This window comes from Protopterus annectens, chromosome 4.part0 (genome assembly GCF_019279795.1).
Source record: "Protopterus annectens isolate FY-2018-M chromosome 4.part0, PAN1.0, whole genome shotgun sequence".
Classification (NCBI taxonomy): Eukaryota; Metazoa; Chordata; order Ceratodontiformes; family Protopteridae; genus Protopterus; species Protopterus annectens.
In genome coordinates this window covers 1021105677-1021127385 of record NC_056733.1, presented here as the reverse complement: position 1 = coordinate 1021127385, position 21709 = coordinate 1021105677, and the positions used below count along the sequence as shown (strand labels likewise).

The 21709-nt window shown below is 43.6% G+C and overlaps 1 protein-coding gene across 2 annotated transcripts in view; it reads left to right on the top strand.

Annotated features, from left to right (window-relative positions):
- Nucleotides 1-21709, top strand: part of THOC3 (THO complex 3) — a 598928-nt gene that overhangs the window by 224996 nt on the left and 352223 nt on the right. For both annotated transcript variants that reach the window (XM_044068951.1, XM_044068950.1), the window contains exon 3: nt 3414-3618. In XM_044068951.1, coding sequence (XP_043924886.1) covers nt 3414-3618 — 205 coding nt within the window. The remainder of the gene's footprint in view (nt 1-3413; nt 3619-21709) is intronic.

The window sequence follows — 21709 nt, the reverse complement described above, 5'->3', positions numbered from 1 at the left end:
CCAGATGGCATATCTTACGCCAGAAAAACAAGGGCAACTACCTCAGTACTTCAAAACACTAGCAATAAGTACCAGGCTTACTGCAAGGAAAATCCTGCAGGCTCTGGGATTCATGGCATCTTGCATTCTACTAATCCCATGTGCAAAGCTGCACATGAGAAAACTTCAATGGTACCTAAAAAATCTATGGTCTCAACACAGTCACAGTTTGGAAGCAATTATACCAATAATTCCATGTCTACGAAAGGAATTTCTATGGTGGGCACAATCATGCCAAGCAAATACAGGCCTCCCATTCTGCAAGCCTCAAGCAAAACAAGTCATAACCACAGACGCCTCCGATTACGCCTGGGGGGCACACATGAAGGACCGGTGCATTCAGGGAAGATGGTCCCAGAAGGAAAAGCACCTCCACATCAATCAAAAAGAAATGCTAGCAGTAATAAATGCAATTACAGCTTTCAAAGACTTCCTGCATCCAGGACAACTACTGATAAAAACAGACAACACCACGGTAATGTGGTACATAAACAAACAAGGAGGAACACATTCATACCCCTTGTGCAGACTAGCCATGACTCTTTGGAACTTGGCTCTGGAAAGACAAATTGAGCTTCAAGCACAATACCTGCCAGGACTGGAAAACACATTGGCAGACACTCTGAGCAGGAATATGATAGACCCACACGAATGGAAGTTACATCCTCAGGTGTTTGCAGAGATAATCCAAGCGTGGGGGAGGCCAGACATAGATCTTTTTGCCTCCCACAGGAACCATCAATTGACAAAGTTTTGTTCAAGGACCTTCCATCCAAAGGCCTGGAAAGTGGACGCCTTTTCATTCAGTTGGACAGCATGGACAGTTTATGCATTTCCACCTCTGCCTCTATTGCCCAAGGTACTGTTGAAAGCAAGAGCAGACAAACCAAGGATGATACTGATTGCACCGGATTGGCCAAGGCAACACTGGTATCCACTCCTGAGGAGTCTAATCCATTCTCCTCCCTGGGCCTTGCCTCTAATACCACTGCTGCTGACTCAGAACAGCTACAAGACCCTGCACAGTCAGCTGAAGACACTCAACCTCGCTGCATGAAAAATTCCTTAACACCTCAACAGATCCTTCTCTCCAAGGAGGTGCAGGATGTCATTTTGGAGGCCAGAAGACCATCAACTAGAAAAGCTTACTCCGCAAAATGGAAGCGGTTTTGCTGTTGGAATAAGGAAAGAGGCCAGGACCCTAGGAAGTTGAACTTGCCTCGAGTTTTACAGTACCTAGCTGAGCTACTGAACAGTGGACTTTCATTTTCTTCTATTAAAATACATGCCTCAGCCATCTCTGCAGAATACAGACCCCCCTTTGTTCTCTCAACCACTCTTACGACAGTTCCTCAGAGGGGCTAAGAATATAAGACCGCCAAGGAAGCAGCCAATACCAGCCTGGGACCTTAACTACATTCTAGAAAAATTAACATTGCCTCCCTTTGAACCTGCTGCCTCAACAGATCTGCAATATTTGTCCTGGAAAACAGCTTTCCTTCTGGCCATCACTTCAGCTCGCAGGGTTTTTGAACTACAGGCCCTCATGGCAGTGCAGCCATTCCTCATCTTCCACCAGGACAGGGTTTCCCTTCGTACCAACCTATCTTTTATGCCTAAGGTGGTATCTGGGGTAGCCTTAAACCAAGCCATACATCTCCCTACCTTTTATCCTAACCCTCAAAACAAAGGGGAAATTCTGCTTCAGTCTTTAGACATCCACAGGCAGCTACGTTACTATTTGGACAGAACAAAGCCCTTCAGGAAATCAGACCAACTTTTTGTGTCCTATGCCGTAGGGGCTCCAGGGAAACCAGTTACCAAACAGACCATTTCCAAATGGATCGGTCACTGCATACGTTTTTGTTACTCCTATCATGGGAAACCTGTCCCCACTGGTATCAGATCTCACTCCACCAGGGCAACAGCCACCTCTACAGCCTTCCTCAGAGGTGTGCCTACTAAGGATATCTTGGAGGCAGCCACTTGGAGTTCTGTACATACCTTCACAAAACACTACCATCTGCCTTTATACTCCAGAACAAGAGCAGGCTTTGCCACTGCTGTTTTGCAGGGCATTTTGGCTCAACCCAGTTCCGTATAGTACCTACCACCCTATGCATAGCTTTGGGAATCTACCCATATGTGATTACTGCAGCTGTAATGCACGATGAACATAGTACAGTTTTGTACCTACCATAAATGTAGATGTTCGAGGGCTATTACAGCTGCAGTACAGGTTTCCCACCCTCCTTCCCCCCTTGGTAAGACCTTGGGTTCTGAATACCCATTCATACCTGCTGACTGGGTTATCCTGCTATGTTTTATTTGCTTACTTTGTGAATTAGATTTATTTATGTATTGCCTTCCTTTTGGGGGCACCTGACATCTGGGGCAAGAAAGACTGAAGAAGATGGCGTCGGCTGTGTCTTTTATACTCTAGCCTACCTGACGTCAGAAGAGTACGCGACAACAACCGACGCCGGACCAAGACTTTGGAATTCGGCCGACCGAGGGACCGCCTGACGGCTGAAAACCCATATGTGATTACTGCAGCTGTAATAGCCCTCGAACATCTACATTTATGGTAGGTACAAAACTGTACTTTTGTCTGCCTCCAGTGGCTTACTTCAGAAGTGTCTTCATAGCAGCTGGGTTTGCAGCACTCTGTCCTTGGTTCATGTCATCCCTTGTAATTAATTTCCCAACCATGACTATGGGATTCATGGCCAACATTGGTGCTTATGTGCATCAGGACTTTACCTTCTGATCTTTTTGGCATTTTGACTGTCCTGGTTTCTTCCATCCTGGTGGATTTACTGCTTGGGATTGAACCCTTTCATTGATTTACTAAGAAAGCTGTGTTTGATGTTTCAGAATGTAGTCTTTCAAGATCAGTTCATTTGCAGTACCACTGTTGTTCAGTCTCTGCTGTTCTCCCTTTTCCATGTGCTTAGACAACTCCCGCTTTCCAAATTGCGCTCTTTGAAGTTCCTTGTATTTAAGCAGGGCTGTACTCTGGTATTTGTTGACAACATAGGGGTTGGATATTTATTTCTTTTTTAGCAAATAGACTGCTATCTTATTATTTTGTTGAAAACATGCAGGGTCGGAGGCTAGGTGTGGTCATATTGACAATGTGTGATGTGACAGCATACCTTAGCATTGCATTCATATAGAAAAGTAAGGGAGGTTCCAAGAAAAAAGTGCCGAGTTATGAATGAGGATAAGTTGTACCCAGTTGAACTAGTAAGGGATAAAAAGGGGTCCTCCTTTCTCTTGGTCACGAGATATAAGCATGCATCTATTACATTTTGTAGATGCTTTGTTTCACTGTTTTTTTAATTTTGTTTGTTCTTTTTCTTCTGATGCAGGAGAGAACATTAATATCTGCTGGAGTCCTGATGGACAGACTATTGCGGTTGGGAATAAGGATGATGTGGTAACCTTCATTGATGCAAAAACCTATCGATCCCGTGCAGAAGAGCAGTTCAAATTTGAAGTGAATGAAATCTCATGGAACAACGATAACAGCATGTTCTTCCTTACGAATGGCAATGGTTGCATCAATATTCTCAGGTAGAGCCACTTTCCTTATTTAAGAGCTCCTTGTAAGCATGCCTCTCAACTATCCAGACTATTGCCTTATATTTTTGGTCTGTTCCTCATAAAATTTGTGGTTTTCTGGCAAATCATTGTGAAACTGTCCATAAATAATATACATTTGCGTTTTTAGACTTCATATCCTTCAGAAAATGCATACAAACACAAATACTATTATTCTAGCAACTTTTTAAGTTTATAAAAGCAGTTTTAAAAATCTGTCCCTGTTTTGGGGTTTTAGTCTCCCCCATTATTTTAGGCTTTGTCCAGATTTCTTTTGTTAAGAGGTTGAGATGTATGCTTGTAAGCAGATAAAAAATGGAACTTGTTTTTGTAAACAACATTATGTAAATCTATAGTTAGTAATGTATGCAAATTTAACTTTTGAGTTTAAACTAGCTGTCTTTGTTCTCACTGTGCCTGTGTAAAGATTTACCTGTCAAGTTGTCAGAAGTGGGATCTGTATAAAAGGAATGCAGCCAGAGAGGGGGAATGCTGCAGGTTTATTTCACTGCATTTCCCCAAAGTATGCATTTACAATATGTGGTAAATAAATAGAATTGACAAGGGGTAGTACTAGAAAGAACTCAAACTTTGAGTGTGAGTAGGTGTACTGCATTGCAGAGGAGAATTATAAAATCTTTGTCTGTTGTGCATAGAGTTAAAATAATTTTCAGTGTCCTTTTCACTGGTACATGGTTATTAGTTTGCATGGTCATAACAAAATCCACATTTGAAAAGCAGTCACATAAGCGAATATTTTTTCACAGCTTTTGTCCCATGCTGTAGATGACTTTATAATGTGAATGTGACATTTATTGTTTTAAGATACCTGCAGTCCTGTTCATTATGTCCATCTGTTCTGACTAATGTGTCTTTGAGATGCTTGTCTGATCCGATTCTGCATGTTGGGCACTTTTTGGTGGTAGAGTCTTTGACTTTTGAGGTATGTGCACCAATATTCTCCACATTGCCCTCCAGTTTGCCGGTGTCCGGGTCTTCTTTGTTGGTTCCTGTTATGTCCACTTAAAGATGGAGGAACACAGTGCCAAGCAAGAAGTCCTTGGCTTGACTTTAATGGACTTAACCTTTGCGGTCGTAAAGAAGATGACTGCCCCCCCTTTGGCCGAACTTTTGCAAGGCTCCAATGGAATCTGCTCCTTCCTCTGACAGCTTTGTTATTGTGTCCCAGCCTGTTAATCAGAACCCATAGGCAGAGAATAGCTGATGACCACGAAAAGGGGTACCCTGGTGAGTAGTAGTCTTACTAGTTAGACCCTGTCCCACAACATTTCAAAAAAGAGACTTTGCAAAAGGAGGCACATTGGACTATCCTACTGAGTTCCTCAGTCATTGATTTAGATGATTGAGAGGACTCTCCCAAGTTCCCTTCTGAAGATGCCATATTTGGCAAGATCCTAGAATTGATGTGACAGTGGGGATCATGGCCTACAGGTCTACTCAAGATGAAGTGTTGTTTGAGGCCTATCACTCTATACCCTGTATCTGCTTGGGTGATCTCTCCTGCTGTGACTGACTTGTGAATATGTTTGCCAGGAGGGCATGTCATGAACTGGAATCCTCTGAGGCCACACAACATTTTCAGTCCACCCAAGGATTGAGACATTTTTAGTCCAAGGGTCCTGTGACAGATTAATATACGACAATGGGCCAAATCCAAAAGGAAACCATATACTGAAAAATTGTTTAATAAAACAGGAATAAGCACACAAAACGATGCTCTTCTCTAGCGCTTCGGCAGTAAATGCATTCCAGGAGTACATCAAACGAAATTAGTGCAAATATATATACTTATAAACTAATTAGCATAATTGTATTAATTACACTATTACATGGTCAAACTATTATCTTAAAATAAGCCCATTATAATGCATTAAAACAGAAATTCATGAAAAAGGAGACTAAATCAAAAGTTTCCATGTACATTCTGCATTAAGGCCATTAGGGCTTAGGATGCCCTATTTAAAATATAGATACTTTATTATACAAAAGCCTGTTCTTATTGTTTACATCAGAATCACCAAGATAACAGATAATTTGTTCTAAAATGCGTGCTTTTAGAAGCTCAGGGTTGCTATTATGGAATGCTTTAAAATGCATTCAATTGGAGTTTGATTCTTTTCTGATTTAATGTCCCTAATGTGCTCCTGCAGTCTCAGTTTGAAAACTCTTTTAGTTTTCCCTGTGTAAAAGAAACTGCAGGGGCACCTAAGAACATAATTAACATTGGATGAGCAACAACAAAAATGTCCCTTAGGACTAAAAGGAATACCATTAATATGGCTAAAAAACTCACCAAGTACCTACATACCGAACATCGAGTACAAGCACTAGTTCCCAACATAGTTATGGCTTTACATAAATTAACTACAGGTCTAACAAACTTATGAACAATAATATTTTGTATGTTTCTGCCTCTGGTGAAATAAAAAGTAGGAAATTTACACAATGAACCAGAAAACTCAAATTTAAATAAAAAAAGGCCAAAAATATTTAATAATCATGACATATTCATTAGAAAAAAATATAAGAAATAACTATATACATTTTTTTGTTCTGTTTCTTCCATAAATTTGTTGCAGATAAAATTTCTGTTATAACTGATAGTGTAACTATTTTTATTAACTGGTATATTTTTTAATTTAACCAGCGCTTTATAAATGTCCTTCGGATAGTAACCCCTTCTTAAAAACATATTTATTGAAATGCACGTTTCTTGAAATAGCTCTTCATTATCATTACACAATCTATAAACCCGGAGTAATTCCCCAAAGGGCAAAGAATCTAATAAGTGAGATGGATGGCAGCTAGTTCTATGAACAAAATGGTTGCTGTTATCAAATTTGCGATGAATTTAACTTTTTTGCCAACTATCCCTGTAAGATGTATGTCCAAAAATCTAACTGTATTACCATACTGAAGCCCATCAAATTTAATTTGAAATCTGTTAACATCCAAATCTTTAATTTAAAAAAAAAACGACTTGCTAAGCCACCTTTACATAACACCAGGTCATCTGTAAATCTATAATACGAGACAACAAATGTTCTACAAAACTGATGTCTGTACAAATATTCTACCTCATACTTGCCCATAAAAAGTTTTGCATACACAGGGCATCATACTTGCCCATAAAACGATATGGATACACTGGGGCAAAGGATGCCCCCATGGCTGTGCCAATTCTTTGTACATAAACATCTTCACAAAAATAAAAATAATTATTCTCAAAATTCGATCAGTTCTAGTATATAGTTACTCAATGGACTGTCTCCAAGAGAAAACTTTACAGCTTCCAAACCATGTTGGCGTTGAATAGAAGTATATAAACTTTTAACATCAGTGGAGACCCACTGTCCACTCAGTATCTAATTTTATCTAAAAAATCAAAAGGGTCTTTAATAAAAGATGGTATTTTCATAACATATTAAATAATTGTGAAGAAATATACCAGTGCTACATAGAAAATAGTTGGTGGCTGAAATGATGAGCCTGCCTGGTGAATTGTACATACTTTTATGTAACTTGGGAAGGCAATAAAAGTAAGCCATGGAATTATCATTATATAACTTCTTTTCTATATCAGATTTAGTGAAATACCCTAATCTATATCCTTTAAAAAGTAAATTCTGAAATTCTTTCTTGGCATTTTGGTATTCACATGTCACTTTAGAATACACTTTATCATCACTAAGATGGTTCATACACGTATCCATATACTGTTTAGCATGCATTACTACTAATTGATTACCCTTGTTTGAGGGCTTGAAAATAAGTTCTTTTTGTTCCATCTCCTTTAAGACTTTCCATTCTGTTTTTGATAAATTGTAAGCAACAAATCTTTAGTGCAAAATTCTCTATATGTATGTTCCAAAGAAAAATTAACCATGGCAGAAAACTGTTGCATGCCCTCATGTAAAAAAAATGTGGAATAAAATCACTAGAACATTTAATAGCTGTAGTATCCAGATAACAGTAACCATTAAAATCATTCATTTCTTCGTCTAAAGCAAACTTAATCTAAACAAACATCAAAAGCACCTTTGGAAAAATAATTCAACAAATGTAGTTTCTTACATATCCTGTAAACTTCAATCTTGAACATAAAAGGTCTAGGCATGACCGTAGGAATAAATTTGAGACCTTTATTTAAAATATATAATTGAACTTCACTAAGACTAACATGAGACAAATTTACAACAGTATTACTCACCAGAAATGTCAAAGCCACAAGAAAAACGTTCAGTTCCATTTAGTCCTTTTGTTATGTCGTTGATAAGCCCCTTGATAACTGACAGCTTGGTATTGGTTTAGAAAACCTTCCCCTGGGCTTCGTTCCGGTTCCACTGTCCTTTTTCCATTCCAAAAATTGTTAGTTAAATATTGAGGCTTTTGAGCCTGAGGTAAGGATGGGTATTGATTATCATCCGTACCCAGTCCGTCAAGCCTCTGGAAGTGTCTGATAAATGCTGGTGCATAGTACGTACACTGAAGTTACCTCCTCGACCAATAGGCGAAGAATGCTGACGTTGTTTGTTCTTATTGGTTTTCCATATGAAAGCCCTATGGTTATTGTAGTCTTTAGAGTCCCTCTGCAACTTAGTTTTTTTCTTTTTATTAAATCCTGCTCCAAGTCAATTAGTTTATCATTGATGTCAACCAGCTGTGATTGTAATCGAGCGGGACGCATTTTAGCTGTTAAGGAAGTGCACATAGTTGAAATATCTTCCTTCAGCTTTTGTTGTTGTAAAATGTCCTGCTCAATAGAGATATTCACCCACTCTAAAGCGCATCGGTGAGCAGCTGCTGTCCCATCTGTCTTGAAACCGCTTTTCGGTTTCATCAGATAAATCAAAAGGCTTTGATGGACTCTTAAAGGCGCGCAATCCTCTGGGTGTTATATCTAGTTCAGCAAAGTGTTGCAGGCTTAATATATTTAAATATACTGCTGTTTCCTTCATCATAAGTTGCTGTAGTTTGTTGAGGGTATCAGACAAATCGATTGGAAAAAAATACATGGTTTCTCTTACACAGTCAAACGGGTTGAGAATATGTTGTTTACTACGGTCTTCTATGAAGTGTTCCCAGTTAATGGGATGATTCTCCCCTCGATGTTCTTCGTGTTTCAGTGTTGCAGTCATCACTTGTGGGTTATCCCTGCTGGGTAGCCCTCGGTCGGCCCGAATACCAGAGTCTAGCTTTTCCCTGCGCCAGCTGCTGTCGCCTGTGTACTGACGTCAGGTCGTCAGTGGTATAAAGGAGAGCAGCCGGTGCCATTACATCAGTCTTTCTTGCCGTGGAGCCCGAAGCAAAAGCAGTTTGCACGTGTGCCTGTCGCTAGTTGCCAGAGTGGAAGTTGAATCTGAAAACAACTAAAGCTAAGTACCCCATTGGGGACCTTTTTCTTGCACTAACCAATGTCCGAAAAAGTCAATAATTGTCTCCACTGTGGAAAACAAATACCACACCGAGACTTCATACCTTGTGCATTTACTTGTCTAGGTCTAGGCCATGACACCCCCACATTGTCGGTTCTGCACACTCTTCAGTTCAAGAAAACTTCGCCGTAGAGCTGAATTTGTAGCCAGGCATTTCCGAAGTAGTTCCTCGCTTTACGAAATGGCATCTGTCAGTCAGGAGTCTGTGGATATTACCAAAAAACAAAAAGATAAAAGAAAGGGACAGACCACACAAACTTGAGCCTTCAGGCGATCCGTTCCAGAAGCAAGTAGTCAGTTCTCAGGAATTCGGTGAGCCGCATTTGCAGCCCATGATGCCCGACTCATTGTCTTCGCAGGTCTCTACTGAGACCCTTTCGGAGTCCGGTATGCCGCCGGGAAATGCTTTATCATCCGATCCCTCAGTTGTCTCCACTTCATTTGGGTCCGGAGCCGCGATGCAGGCACCGGCTTCCGAGGAGGTTCTTCGCACAACCGATTCAAGACAAAAAAACGACGTCTTTCCCTCCAACTACTGCATCCCAACGACAAATGGATTTACTAAGGTCTAAAAGCAAGACCACCCCAAAGAAAACTGTCTCTAGTTGCCATCTTACTCCTCCTCCACCACCTCAGACACAGTTGCTGAAAATGGCGGAGGACCTCATCACTTTCATCAGGGGTAGCCATACCACTCCTAAAAGAAAAGAGGATACTTCCCTGAAGTTCAGTCAGAACCAGATTCTGAAATTTCAGACTACCTTGATTCAGATGAGGAACAACCTCCTCTCACCTCTTTTGAGGATTCTGCTGCAGAGGAATCCATTCCTTCTGCCTCCCTCTCTTGAGGATCTTTCATTTGGGGAAACCCTGCACACACTCGAGGGCATTTCTACTGGGAAGACCAAGATTATCCTCAGGATAAGAAAAGACCAAGAGAGTTTCTAGATCTTCCTCAGCACAGACCCTTGGACTTCTCTCTTATTTCTAGACGTTGTTGATGTTTTCAATGAATCTAGCCTCACCCCTGACGCCATACCCTCTGCTCCTAGAAAACCTGACCAGTACTACAGGGTGCGTGATTCACATAAGTCCTTGTTTAACAACCCTGCAGCAGACCCAGAGGTCATAACACAGGGGCCCAAAGGGGCCAAGGCTAGCTCATCTAAAAACCCAATTCCCTCTGACAAGGACTCAAGCTCTGGACAGATGGGGTAAGAAAGTGTACACTTCCACAACCTTGGCTGTTAGAGCTCTTAGCTGCCAGTTCCATATGCTAAAATATCAACGGCATACCTTGGAATTTATTAAACAAATTTCATCTTTACATGACACTAATACTTCCAAAGAGTTACCAGATCTTCTGCACTCTACTTCTTCAGTAGCTAAACACTCCCTGCACTGAGGTTTCAATGCCCTAGAAGCCTCAAGTAGGGCCGTTGTGGCAGCTTCAGTCATTTGGAGACATGCATGGCTAAAAACAGCCACTGCCTGATCATGAAAAATCAAAACTACTTGATGCCCCCTGGATAAAGACCGCTTGTTTGGATCAAAAGCAGAGGAGGTCATCAAAAAGATGGAGAATAAAGCTAAATCTCTGCAAACAGTGAAAGACTTCCTCCAAGTTCAGCCTCCCAGATTCAGCAGAAACTCTCTCTAAGCACTGGTCTTTCCTAGCCCCCCAGTAGACAGGTTCAAGGGGGGCCTCGCAGGGATAGACCCGTTAGACCACAAAACCAAGGCCAGCGAAGAAGTTAGTAGTAGCCCTCCTCCCACAGCAGGGAGTTCTAAGTCCACTCACTACTCTCTAAGAACGTGCAATGACTCCCACTCCCCCTCCCATCAGAGGGTAGGAGGAAGGCTATCCCTTTACAAACAAAATTGGCCGTCTGTAACAAAGGACCAATGGGTATTAAAAAAAATCACTTTTCAGGGCTACAAATTTACCTTCCAGCAATTCCCAACCTTAACAGGTTACCAAAACCTACCTCCAAATCAGTGGGCAGAAGCATTAAAACAAGTGCACATACTCCATGCAGTGGAGCCTGTGCCACAGGAGCAAGCAGGAAAAGGTTTTTACTCCAGACTGATGTTCATCGTGCATACAGCTGCAGTAATGACAGATGGGTTTTCAGCCGTCAGGCGGTCCCTCGGTCGGCCGAATTCCGGCGTCGGTTGTCGTCGCTTACTCTTCTGACGTCAGGAAGGCCAGAGTATATAAGACACAGCCGACGCCATGTTCTTCAGTCTTTTGCCGCCGGTGCCCGAAGCAGAAGCAGTTCGCAAGTGCCGGTCGGCCAGCTCCTGAATTACGAAAATATTTGGAACCGAAGTCTTCTTTAAAGCTAAGTACCCCGTTGGGGAAACTTTTCTTGCCTCAGACCGATGTCAGAAAAAGTTAATAATTGTATTTCTTGTGGGAAGCAAATACCGCATAAGGATTTCCATTCCCTTTGCATACCTTGTTTGGGCCCAGACCACGACGTCTCGGGCTGTCGCTTTTGCGCTACCTTCAATAAACGCACTATCAAGCGTCGGGCGGAGTTCGCCCAACATTATTTTGGAAAAGCGTTTGACTATAAAATGTCGTCGGACACTCTGACTACCGCTTTACCCAAAAAGCGCCGGGAAAAGGACCGACACGCGAAGACCGTGGTCTCTGCTGACACCACACCGAAACAGGCTCCACGTGCTCCGGTTCTCAGTGAGACGCCTTTGCAGTCCCTGACCGCCGACGACACGACTCTGGCGGTGTCCTCTGTACCTGAGACCGCAGGCCCTTCGGCCCTTTCCCAGACTACTACCGAAGCCCCGGCTTCTTTTGAACCTGTTAATGTGGACAGGTCCACCTCCACCCATGGTGTTTTTAGGCCTTCATCTACTTTCTCTATTAAGGCTTTTACTAAAGCCAAAGCAGTCAGGCATCACACTAGGCCTGTTGCACAAGGCCCATCTTCTGGACCCTTGCCTAAGAAACACATGCTTAAGATGGCGGAGGACCTTATTACACTTATCAGAGGTTCCCAGCCCCCTCCTGATAAGAGACCCAGAGTAGAGGAAGAATCCCCATCTTCTGACCAGGGATCCATTATTTCGGAGCATTCTGATGCAGAGGAACACTCTTATTCTCCTTTTGAGGATTCGGATGCTGAGCAATCCATCCCTTCTGTGTCCCCCCCTGAGGATTTTTCTTTTGGGGAAACCTTGCACACCTTGAGAGAGCACTTCCACTGGGAAGGCCAAGACTTTTCAGAATCCAAGAAAAGACTTAGGGAATTTCTCTGGTTACCTCAACACAGACCTCTGGCTATACCCCCTGTTTTGGAGGTACTGGATGATGTCTTTTCGGAGGCCTGTCTTAACCCTGATTCTCTGCCTCCAGCACCAGTAAAACCTGATAGATATTACAGAGTGCCCACTTCTCACCAATTTCTCTATAAAGGCCATAATGCTGACCCTGAAACCATTTCACAAGGCCCTAAGGGATTAAAAGCAGTCACTGCCAAGAATCCACTCCCTGCAGAAAGGGAATCCAGATCTCTAGAAAGGTGGGGTAAGAAGGTATATACCTCGGCCACCCTAGCCATGAGGGCCTTAAACTGTCAGTTTCATATGATAAAATATCAACAGTACTTGCTATCGCAATTAAAGAGCAAAATGTCTAATCTTGAAAAACCAGATTTAAAAGAGTTACAGGATATGATGCATAGTGCGGAGCAGGTGGGTAAACACACCTTACAATGTGATTATGATGCCCTAGAGGCCTCCAGTAGAGCGGCTGCTACAGGGTCAGTCATCCGCAGACATGCCTGGCTTAGGGAGCAAACTTTACCAGATCATGTGAAAGCTAAACTTCTTGATGCTCCTTTGCAAAAGGATGTTCTTTTTGGTACTAATGCTGAGGATATACTACGAAAAATGGAGGAAAAAGCCAAGTCTATGCAAACTGTCAAAGCCTTCCTACAGGTCCAGCCACCACGGTTTAGCAGGAACTGGGCTTCAAAAACTGGTCCTTTCCAGCCAGTGACAAGCCCCAAAGAGGTAGATACAGACGCACAAGGGGCAGAGGGCAATCACAAGGATCATACAGAGGCAGACAATGGCAATCTCCAGCACCAAGAGGTGGTGAAGACAGTGCACAACAATACAGGAAGCAAACTCAATGACTCCCTCATTTCCATGCCAAGCCAGTTTCAGTTGGCAGCACCTTTGGGAGGGAAACTAGCATTATTTGCAAGCAATTGGCATATTGTCACAACAGACAAATGGATACTGGACATTATAAACAGAGGCTACAAATTTCAATTCCACACTCTTCCAAAAAAGAGAGGCATGCCAAACCTGCCACAAAATCAAAGGGCAGAGGCACAACTGCAAATTTCAAAGCTCCTAAACATGAGAGCTATACAAAAGGTACCTACACACCAACAAGGTCAAGGATTTTATTCAAGACTCTTTCTGGTACCAAGAAAAGGATCCGACTGGAGACCCATTCTGGACTTATCCATCCTAAACACATACCTACTCGTACCAAAATTCAAGATGCTCACATTACAGCAACTTCTTCCCATGCTGGGCAAGGAGTTTTGGCTGGTAACATTGGACCTCAAGGAGGCATACCTGCATGTCCCAATCAGACAAAGTTGCAGAAGATACCTTAGATTTCTTGCAGGTTCAATTCACTATCAATTCTCTGCATTGCCCTTTGGCTTATCTACTGCGCCCAGAGTATTCACAAAGTGCCTGGCATCAGTGATCGCTTACTGCAGACTGCAAGGGATACAAATTTACCCTTATCTGGACGACTGCCTGATCCAAGCGGACAGCAAACACAGACTACTAGAACATCTGGCATATGTGACACAGTTACTGCTTTCTCTGGGTTACACCATCAACAAGGAGAAATCAAAGCTAACACCAGCTCAGAAAATAACCTTCCTGGGTGCCAGCTTGGACACAAACACCCAGATGGCATATCTTACGCCAGAAAAACAAGGGCAACTACCTCAGTACTTCAGAACACTAGCAAAAAGTACCAGGCTTACTGCAAGGAAAATCCTGCAGGCTCTGGGCTTCATGGCATCTTGCATTCTTTTAATCCCATGTGCAAAGCTGCATATGGGGAAACTTCAATGGTGCCTAAAAAACCTATGGTCTCAACACAGTCACAGTTTGGAAACAATAATACCAATAATTCCATGTTTGCAAAAGGAATTTCTATGGTGGGCACAAGCATGCCAAGCAAATACAGGCCTCCCATTCTGCAAGCCTCAAGCAGAACAAGTCATAACCACAGACGCCTCAGATTACGCCTGGGGGGCGCACATGAAGGACAGGTGCATTCAGGGAAGATGGTCCCAAAAGGAAAAGCACCTTCACATCAATCAAAAAGAAATGCTAGCAGTAATAAATGCAATTACAGCTTTCAAGGACTTCCTGCATCCAGGACAACTACTGATAAAAACAGACAACACCACGGTAATGTGGTACATAAACAAACAAGGAGGAACACATTCATACCCCTTGTGCAGACTAGCCATGACTCTTTGGAACTTGGCTCTGGAAAGACAAATCGAGCTTCAAGCACAATACCTGCCAGGACTGGAAAACACATTGGCAGACACTCTGAGCAGGAATATGATAGACCCACACGAATGGAAGTTACATCCTCAGGTGTTTGCAGAGATAATCCAAGCGTGGGGGAGGCCAGACATAGATCTTTTTGCCTCCCATAGGAACCATCAATTGACAAAGTTTTGTTCAAGGACCTTCCATCCAAAGGCCTGGAAAGTGGACGCCTTTTCATTCAGTTGGACAGCATGGACAGTTTATGCATTCCCACCTCTGCCTCTATTGCCCAAGGTACTGTTGAAAGCAAGAGCAGACAAACCAAGGATGATACTTATTGCACCGGATTGGCCAAGGCAACACTGGTATCCACTCCTGAGGAGTCTAATCCATTCTCCTCCCTGGGCCTTGCCTCTAATACCACTTCTGCTGACGCAGAACAGCTACAAGTCCCTGCACAGTCAGCTGAAGACACTCAACCTCGCTGCATGGAAAATTCCTTAACACCACAACAGACCCTTCTCTCCAAGGAGGTGCAGGATGTCATTTTGGAGGCCAGAAGACCATCAACTAGAAATGCTTACTCCGCAAAATGGAAGCGGTTCTGCTGTTGGAATGAGAAAAGAGGCCAGGATCCTAGGAAGTTGAACTTGCCTAGAGTTTTACAGTACCTAGCTGAGCTACTGAACAGTGGACTTTCATTTTCTTCCATTAAAATACATGCCTCAGCCATCTCTGCAGAATACAACACAGACCCCCCTTTGTTCTCTCAACCACTCTTACGACAGTTCCTCAGAGGGGCTAAGAATATAAGACCGCCAAGGAAGCAACCAATACCAGCCTGGGACCTCAACTACATTCTGGAAAAATTAACATGGCCTCCCTTTGAACCTGCTGCCTCAACAGATCTGCAATATTTGTCCTGGAAAACAGCTTTTCTTCTGGCCATCACTTCAGCTCGTAGGGTTTCTGAATTACAGGCCCTCATGGCGGTGCAGCCCTTCCTCATCTTCCATCAGGATAGGGTTTCCCTTCGTACTAACCCGTCTTTTATGCCTAAAGTGGTATCCAGGGTAGCCTTAAACCAAGCCATACACCTACCGACCTTCTATCCTAACCCTCAAAACAAAGGGGAAAGGCTGCTTCACTCTTTAGACATTCATAGGCAGCTACGTTACTATTTGGACAGAACAAAGTCCTTCAGGACATCAGACCAGCTTTTTGTGTCCTATGCCCTGAGGGCTCCAGGGAAACCAGTTACCAAACAGACCATTTCCAAGTGGATTGGCCACTGCATACGTTTTTGTTACTCCTATCATGGGAAACCTGTCCCCACTGGTATCAGATCTCACTCCACCAGGGCAACAGCCACCTCTACAGCCTTCCTCAGAGGTGTGCCTACTAAGGATATCTTGGAGGCAGCCACTTGGAGTTCTGTACATACCTTCACAAAACACTACCATCTGCCTTTATACTCCAGAACAAGAGCAGGCTTTGCCACTGCTGTTTTGCAGGGCATTCTGGCTCAACCCAGTTCCTCATAATACCAACCACCCTATGCATAGCTTTGGGACTCTACCCATCTGTCATTACTGCAGCTGTATGCACGATGAACATAGTACAGTTTTGTACCTACCATAACTGTAGATGTTCGAGTGCTGATACAGCTGCAGTACAGGTTTCCCTCCCTCCTTCCCCTCTTGGTAAGGCCATGGGGCCTAAAAACCTCTTCATACCTCCTGACTGGGTTATCCTGCTATGTTTTATTTGCTTGCTTTTGTGGATTAGCTTTATTTATGTATTGCCTTCCTTTTGGGGGCACCTGACATCTGGGGCAAGAAAGACTGAAGAACATGGCGTCGGCTGTGTCTTATATACTCTGGCCTTCCTGACGTCAGAAGAGTAGCGGCGACAACCGGCCTTGGACCAAGACTTTGGAATTCGGCCGACCGAGGGACCGCCTGACGGCTGAAAACCCATCTGTCATTACTGCAGCTGTATCAGCACTCGAACATCTACATTTATGGTAGGTACAAAACTGTACTTTTCCAGTCTCTTCCAGGCTCAGTCCAAACCCAGGAACAACAGACCACCTAGGTTACAGTCTCAGGCTGCACACAGGCCTAAGCAGTGGAGGGCTCCCACTTCCAAAGCAAGGAGTAGTAAGCCACCCCCCTACGGAAAAATGGCACAATGACTTAACCTTAACCCTTCCAAGCCCTGCTCAACTGCCTGCTCCCTTAGGAGGAAAGCTCGCCCTGCATGCAAAAAATTGGGAACTCTTTTTACCCTGGACAAATTGGTTTTGAATATAGTTTCCCAAGGATACAGATTCCACTTCCACACCCTACCAACCCCAAACGGTTGGCCAGACCTACCCCCAAATCAGTCGGCGGAGGCCCAACAGCAGGTTCTGTCTCTCCTAAGTGTCAGGGCTATTCAACCTGTCCCAGCCGAACAAAGGGGACAAGGTTTTTATTCAAAACTTTTCCTGGTACCCAGAAAAGACTGCTCCTGGCATCCTAACCTGGACCTCTCTATTCTAAACACCTTTCTGGTACTCCCAGAATTCAAAATGCTTGCATTTCAACAGCTTCTTCCTATGCTAGGCAAAGATGCCTGGTTGGCAACCTTAGACTTAAAGAAGCTTACCTGCACATTCCAATAAGGGAATTTTGCAGGAAATACCTACACTTCAGGGCAGGCTCCATGCACCATCAGTTCTCTGCACTTCCCTTTGGCTTATCTACTGCGCCCAGGGTATTCACAGTGTTTAGCTCCAGTCATTGCATTTTGCAGGCAGAGAAATATTCAAATATACCCATACTTGGACGATTGTCTGATTCATGCAGAAAGCCAGGACTTGCTAGTACAACATCTGGCATCCGTAAAGAAACTTCTAACCTCACTGGGGTACACCATAAACGAAAAAAAATCTCACCTAGTACCCTGCCAACAGATTGTATTCCTGGGAGCAAGCTTGAACGCGACTTCCCAGATGGCTTTCCTCACTCTGGAGAAACAAGTTTGACCATCTACTTCAAACTGTTGACCACAAAGCCCCAGCTATCTGCAAGGAAAATTCTGTAAACCCTGGGGTTCATGGCCTCTTGCATTCTACTAATTCCATATGCAAGTCTGCATATGGGGAAACTACAATGGTATCTGAAAAGCTTTTGGTGTCAACATTCTCAGGACCTGGAATCAAGGATTCCTATCCTTCCTTGTATAAAGACAGAGTTCCTTTGGTGGGCAGAGGCCTGCTACCACAACAAGGGGCTCCCTTTCACTCTACCCCCTGCCGCCCAAACCCTAACAGATGCATCAGACTATGCATGGGGGGCTCACTTGGCAGGGCAGTGCATTCAGGGCAAATGGAACCCGAGACAGATGCACCTGCATATCAACCAAAAGAATTCCCTGACCGCCTTCAAAGACCGCATTCTTCCAGGACATCTATTTTTAAAGACACACAACACCACAGTTATGTGGTACATAAGCAAGGGGGAACCCTCTCTGCAGACTAGCCATGGTTCTGTGGAACATAGTCTTGAGCTACCAAGTGCACCTACAAGCTCAATTCCTGCCAGACAAGCTAAATTCACTGGTAGATGACTTAAGCAGAAATCTCATGGACCCACACGATTGGAAACTGGAACCAAAAATATTCAACCATTTGAACAAATGGGGGACTCCAGAGGCAGACCTGTTTGCCTCCCCTCAGAACTACCAATTGGACAAACTCTGCACAAGGGACTCCCCATAGTCAAGCTTGGAAAGTGGATGCCCTGTCCTTTACCTGGGAAAGCTTCTCTGTTTATGCCTTTCCCTCTCTGCCTCTCCTCTCGAAGGTTCTGCTAAAGATCAAACAGGACAAGCCAAGGACAATATTGATTTATTGCACCAGACTGGCCATTCCAGCACTGGTACCCCCTCTTGCTCAGTGTGACACTGCTGGAACCATGGCACCTGCCTCAGACCCCTTCCCTGCTGTCCCAGCAAGCGGGTCAGATTCTGCACCCTCAGCTTCACACCCTGAACCTTGCAGTCTAGCTAATTCCTTGAGCTCTTCAATAGCATCCCTCAGTAAGCAGGTGCTAGACGTCATTCTGGAGGCAAGGAGGCCTAGCACTAGAAAATCCTATGCTGAAAAGTGGAAAAGATACTGCTCCTGGAGCCAGACTCTGGGGATGGGCACAACGGTGCCCAGCTTACCTCATATTCTTCAGTACTTGACAAAAATGCTCCATAAGGGCCTATCCTTCTCGTCAATTAAAATTCATGCCTCTGCCATTTCAGCACACTATAATACTGAGCCATCCCTCTTCTCTCGCCCCCTGCTAAAAAATTCCTTAGAGGGGTCAAAAATGTAAGACCCCCCCCCCCCCCAGGAGATCCCCCACTCCAGCCTGGGATCTTAACTTTGTATTGGAAAAGCTCACCCCCCCCCCCCTTTGAGCCAGCTTCAACAGCAGAGTTGAAATTCCTTTCTTGGAAAACGGCCTTCTTCTAGCCATCACTTCAGCTAGAAGAGTATCTGAATTACAGGCCCTCATGGCAGTGGAACTTTTCATTATCTTCCATGCGGACAGGGTTTCCCTCAGGATCAATCCTTCCTTTATCTCCAAGGTGGTGTCCAGTGTGGCCGTAAATCAGTCCATTCATTTGCCTACTTTATTCCCTAATCCACAAAACCAAAGGAGATTGAATACTGCACTCTCTGGACATGCACAGACAACTTAGATTTTATTTGGACAGGACTAAGCCTCTCAGACAATCTGAACAGCTGCTAGTTGGCTTTGCTGCAGGGGCAGAGGGGAAGGCCATTTCAAAGCAAACCATTTCCAAATGGATAGCCCATTGCATTCATTTCTGCTACAAGCACCATGGAAAACCTACCCCACAGGGGATACGATCACATTCCACCAGGGCTGCATCTACCTCTGCAGCCTTTCTCATAGGAGTCCCTACCAGAGACATCCTAGAAATTGCCACCTGGGGCTCTGTATATACCTTCACCAAACATTACCACATGCCTATTTTCTCTAAATCCAGGGCTGGTTTTGCCACTGCAGTCTTGCAGGGCTTAATAGCTGGCCCTAATGCTCTCTAACTTCCTCTTCCCTTCCTTAGCTTTGGGAATCAACCCAAATGTGATGACTGCAACAGTGAAACACGAAGAACATAGTACAGTTGTGTACACTTACCATAAATGTAGATGTTCGAGTGTATTCACTGTTGCAGTCCTGGTTACTCTCCCTCCAGCCCCCTGACTTCTCTTGGCTCTACCTTTCCTTCTTGTTTGGTATATTTAAGTTTTCTGCTGTATTTGCTTTTTGATGGAGGTGTACCATAACATATAATTGCTTCCCATTGTGGGGGCACCTGACATCTGGGGCAAGAAAAACTGATGTAATGGCGTCTGCTGCATGTTTTTATACCAATGACGACCTGACGTCTTGGAAGAAGAGAGAGCATCTGACGCAGGAATCCGAAGACTGGTATTCAGGCCAGCTGAGGGCTACCTGCAGGCAGATATCCCAAATGTGATGACTACAACAGTGAATACACGCTAACATCTACATTTATGGTAAGTGTACACAACTGTACTTTGTGTGTGCACACCCTTAAACTAATACTTTGTCGAAGCACCTTTTGATTTACTTATAGCATTCAGTCTTCTTGGGTACACACCTGCCATCAATTAGAGACTTTGATTAACCCCAAATAAAGTTCAGCTATCCTAGAAGGATTTTCCTGGCATTTATTCAGTTGCCTGCTACACCAAAAGCCATGGTTCTCAGAGAGCTTACAAAGCATCAAAGGGATCTCATTGTTGAACGGTATCAGTCAGGAGAACGGTACAAAAATATTTCCACAGCATTGGATATACCATGGAACACAGTGAAGACAGTCACAAAAAGTGGAGAAAATATGGGGCAACAGTGATGTTGCAAAGAACTGGACGTCCCTCCAAAACTGATGACAAGACGAGAACTGGTCAGGGAGGCTGCCAGGAGACTTGCAGCAACACTGGCTGCAGAAATTTCTAGCAAGTACTGGTTGTGTACTAGGATTCTCCATATGTCTGGACTGTGGGGTAGAATTGCAAGACAGAAGTCTTTTCTTACACAGAAAAACATCCAGGCCTGGCTAAAGTTTGCAAAACAATACATCGTCTACCAAAAGCATGTGGGAAAATGTGTTGTGGTCTGAGGAGATAAAGTTGAACTTTTTGGCCACAATTCCAAAAGGTACGTTTGGCGCAAAAACAACACTTCGCATCACCAAAAGAACACCATCCCCACAGTGAAGCATGGTGGTGGCAGTGTCATGCTTTGGGGTTGCTTTCCTTCAGCTGGAACTTGGGCTTTAGTCAAGGGTGGGGGAATTATGAACAGTTCCAAATACCAGTCACTTTTGGGCCAAAACCTTCAGGCGTCTGATAGAAAACTGAAGATGAAGAGGAATTTCACCTTTCAAAACGACAATGACCCCAAGCATACATCCAAATCAACAAAAGAATGGCTTCACCAGAAAAAAATTAAAGTTTTTGAATGGCCCAGCCAGAGCCCAGACCTAAATCCAATAGAAAATCTGTGGGGTGACCTGAAGAGGGCTGTGCACAAGAGATGCCCTCGCCGTCTGACAGATTTGGAGTGCTTTTGCAAGGAAGAGTGGGCAAGTATTCCAAAGTTAAGATGTGCCATGCTGATAGATGCCTACCCAAGAAGACTGAAGGGTGTAATTAAATCAAAAGGTGCTTCAACAAAGTATTAGTTTAAGGGTGCACACACACACAATCAAATAATTAGTTTAAGGGTATGCACATTTATGCAACCGGCATATTGTACATTTTTGCTTTTTATATTTTTTCCCCTAACAGATTTGTTTGTTTTTCAATTGAATTGTACACGTTATACGTCACATTAAAGCTGGGAAAAGTTTTGAAATGATTTATTGTGGTCTCAATTTTTTATATCACAAAAAACCTGGCATTTTAACAGGGGTATGTAAACTTTTTATATTCACTGTAAGTT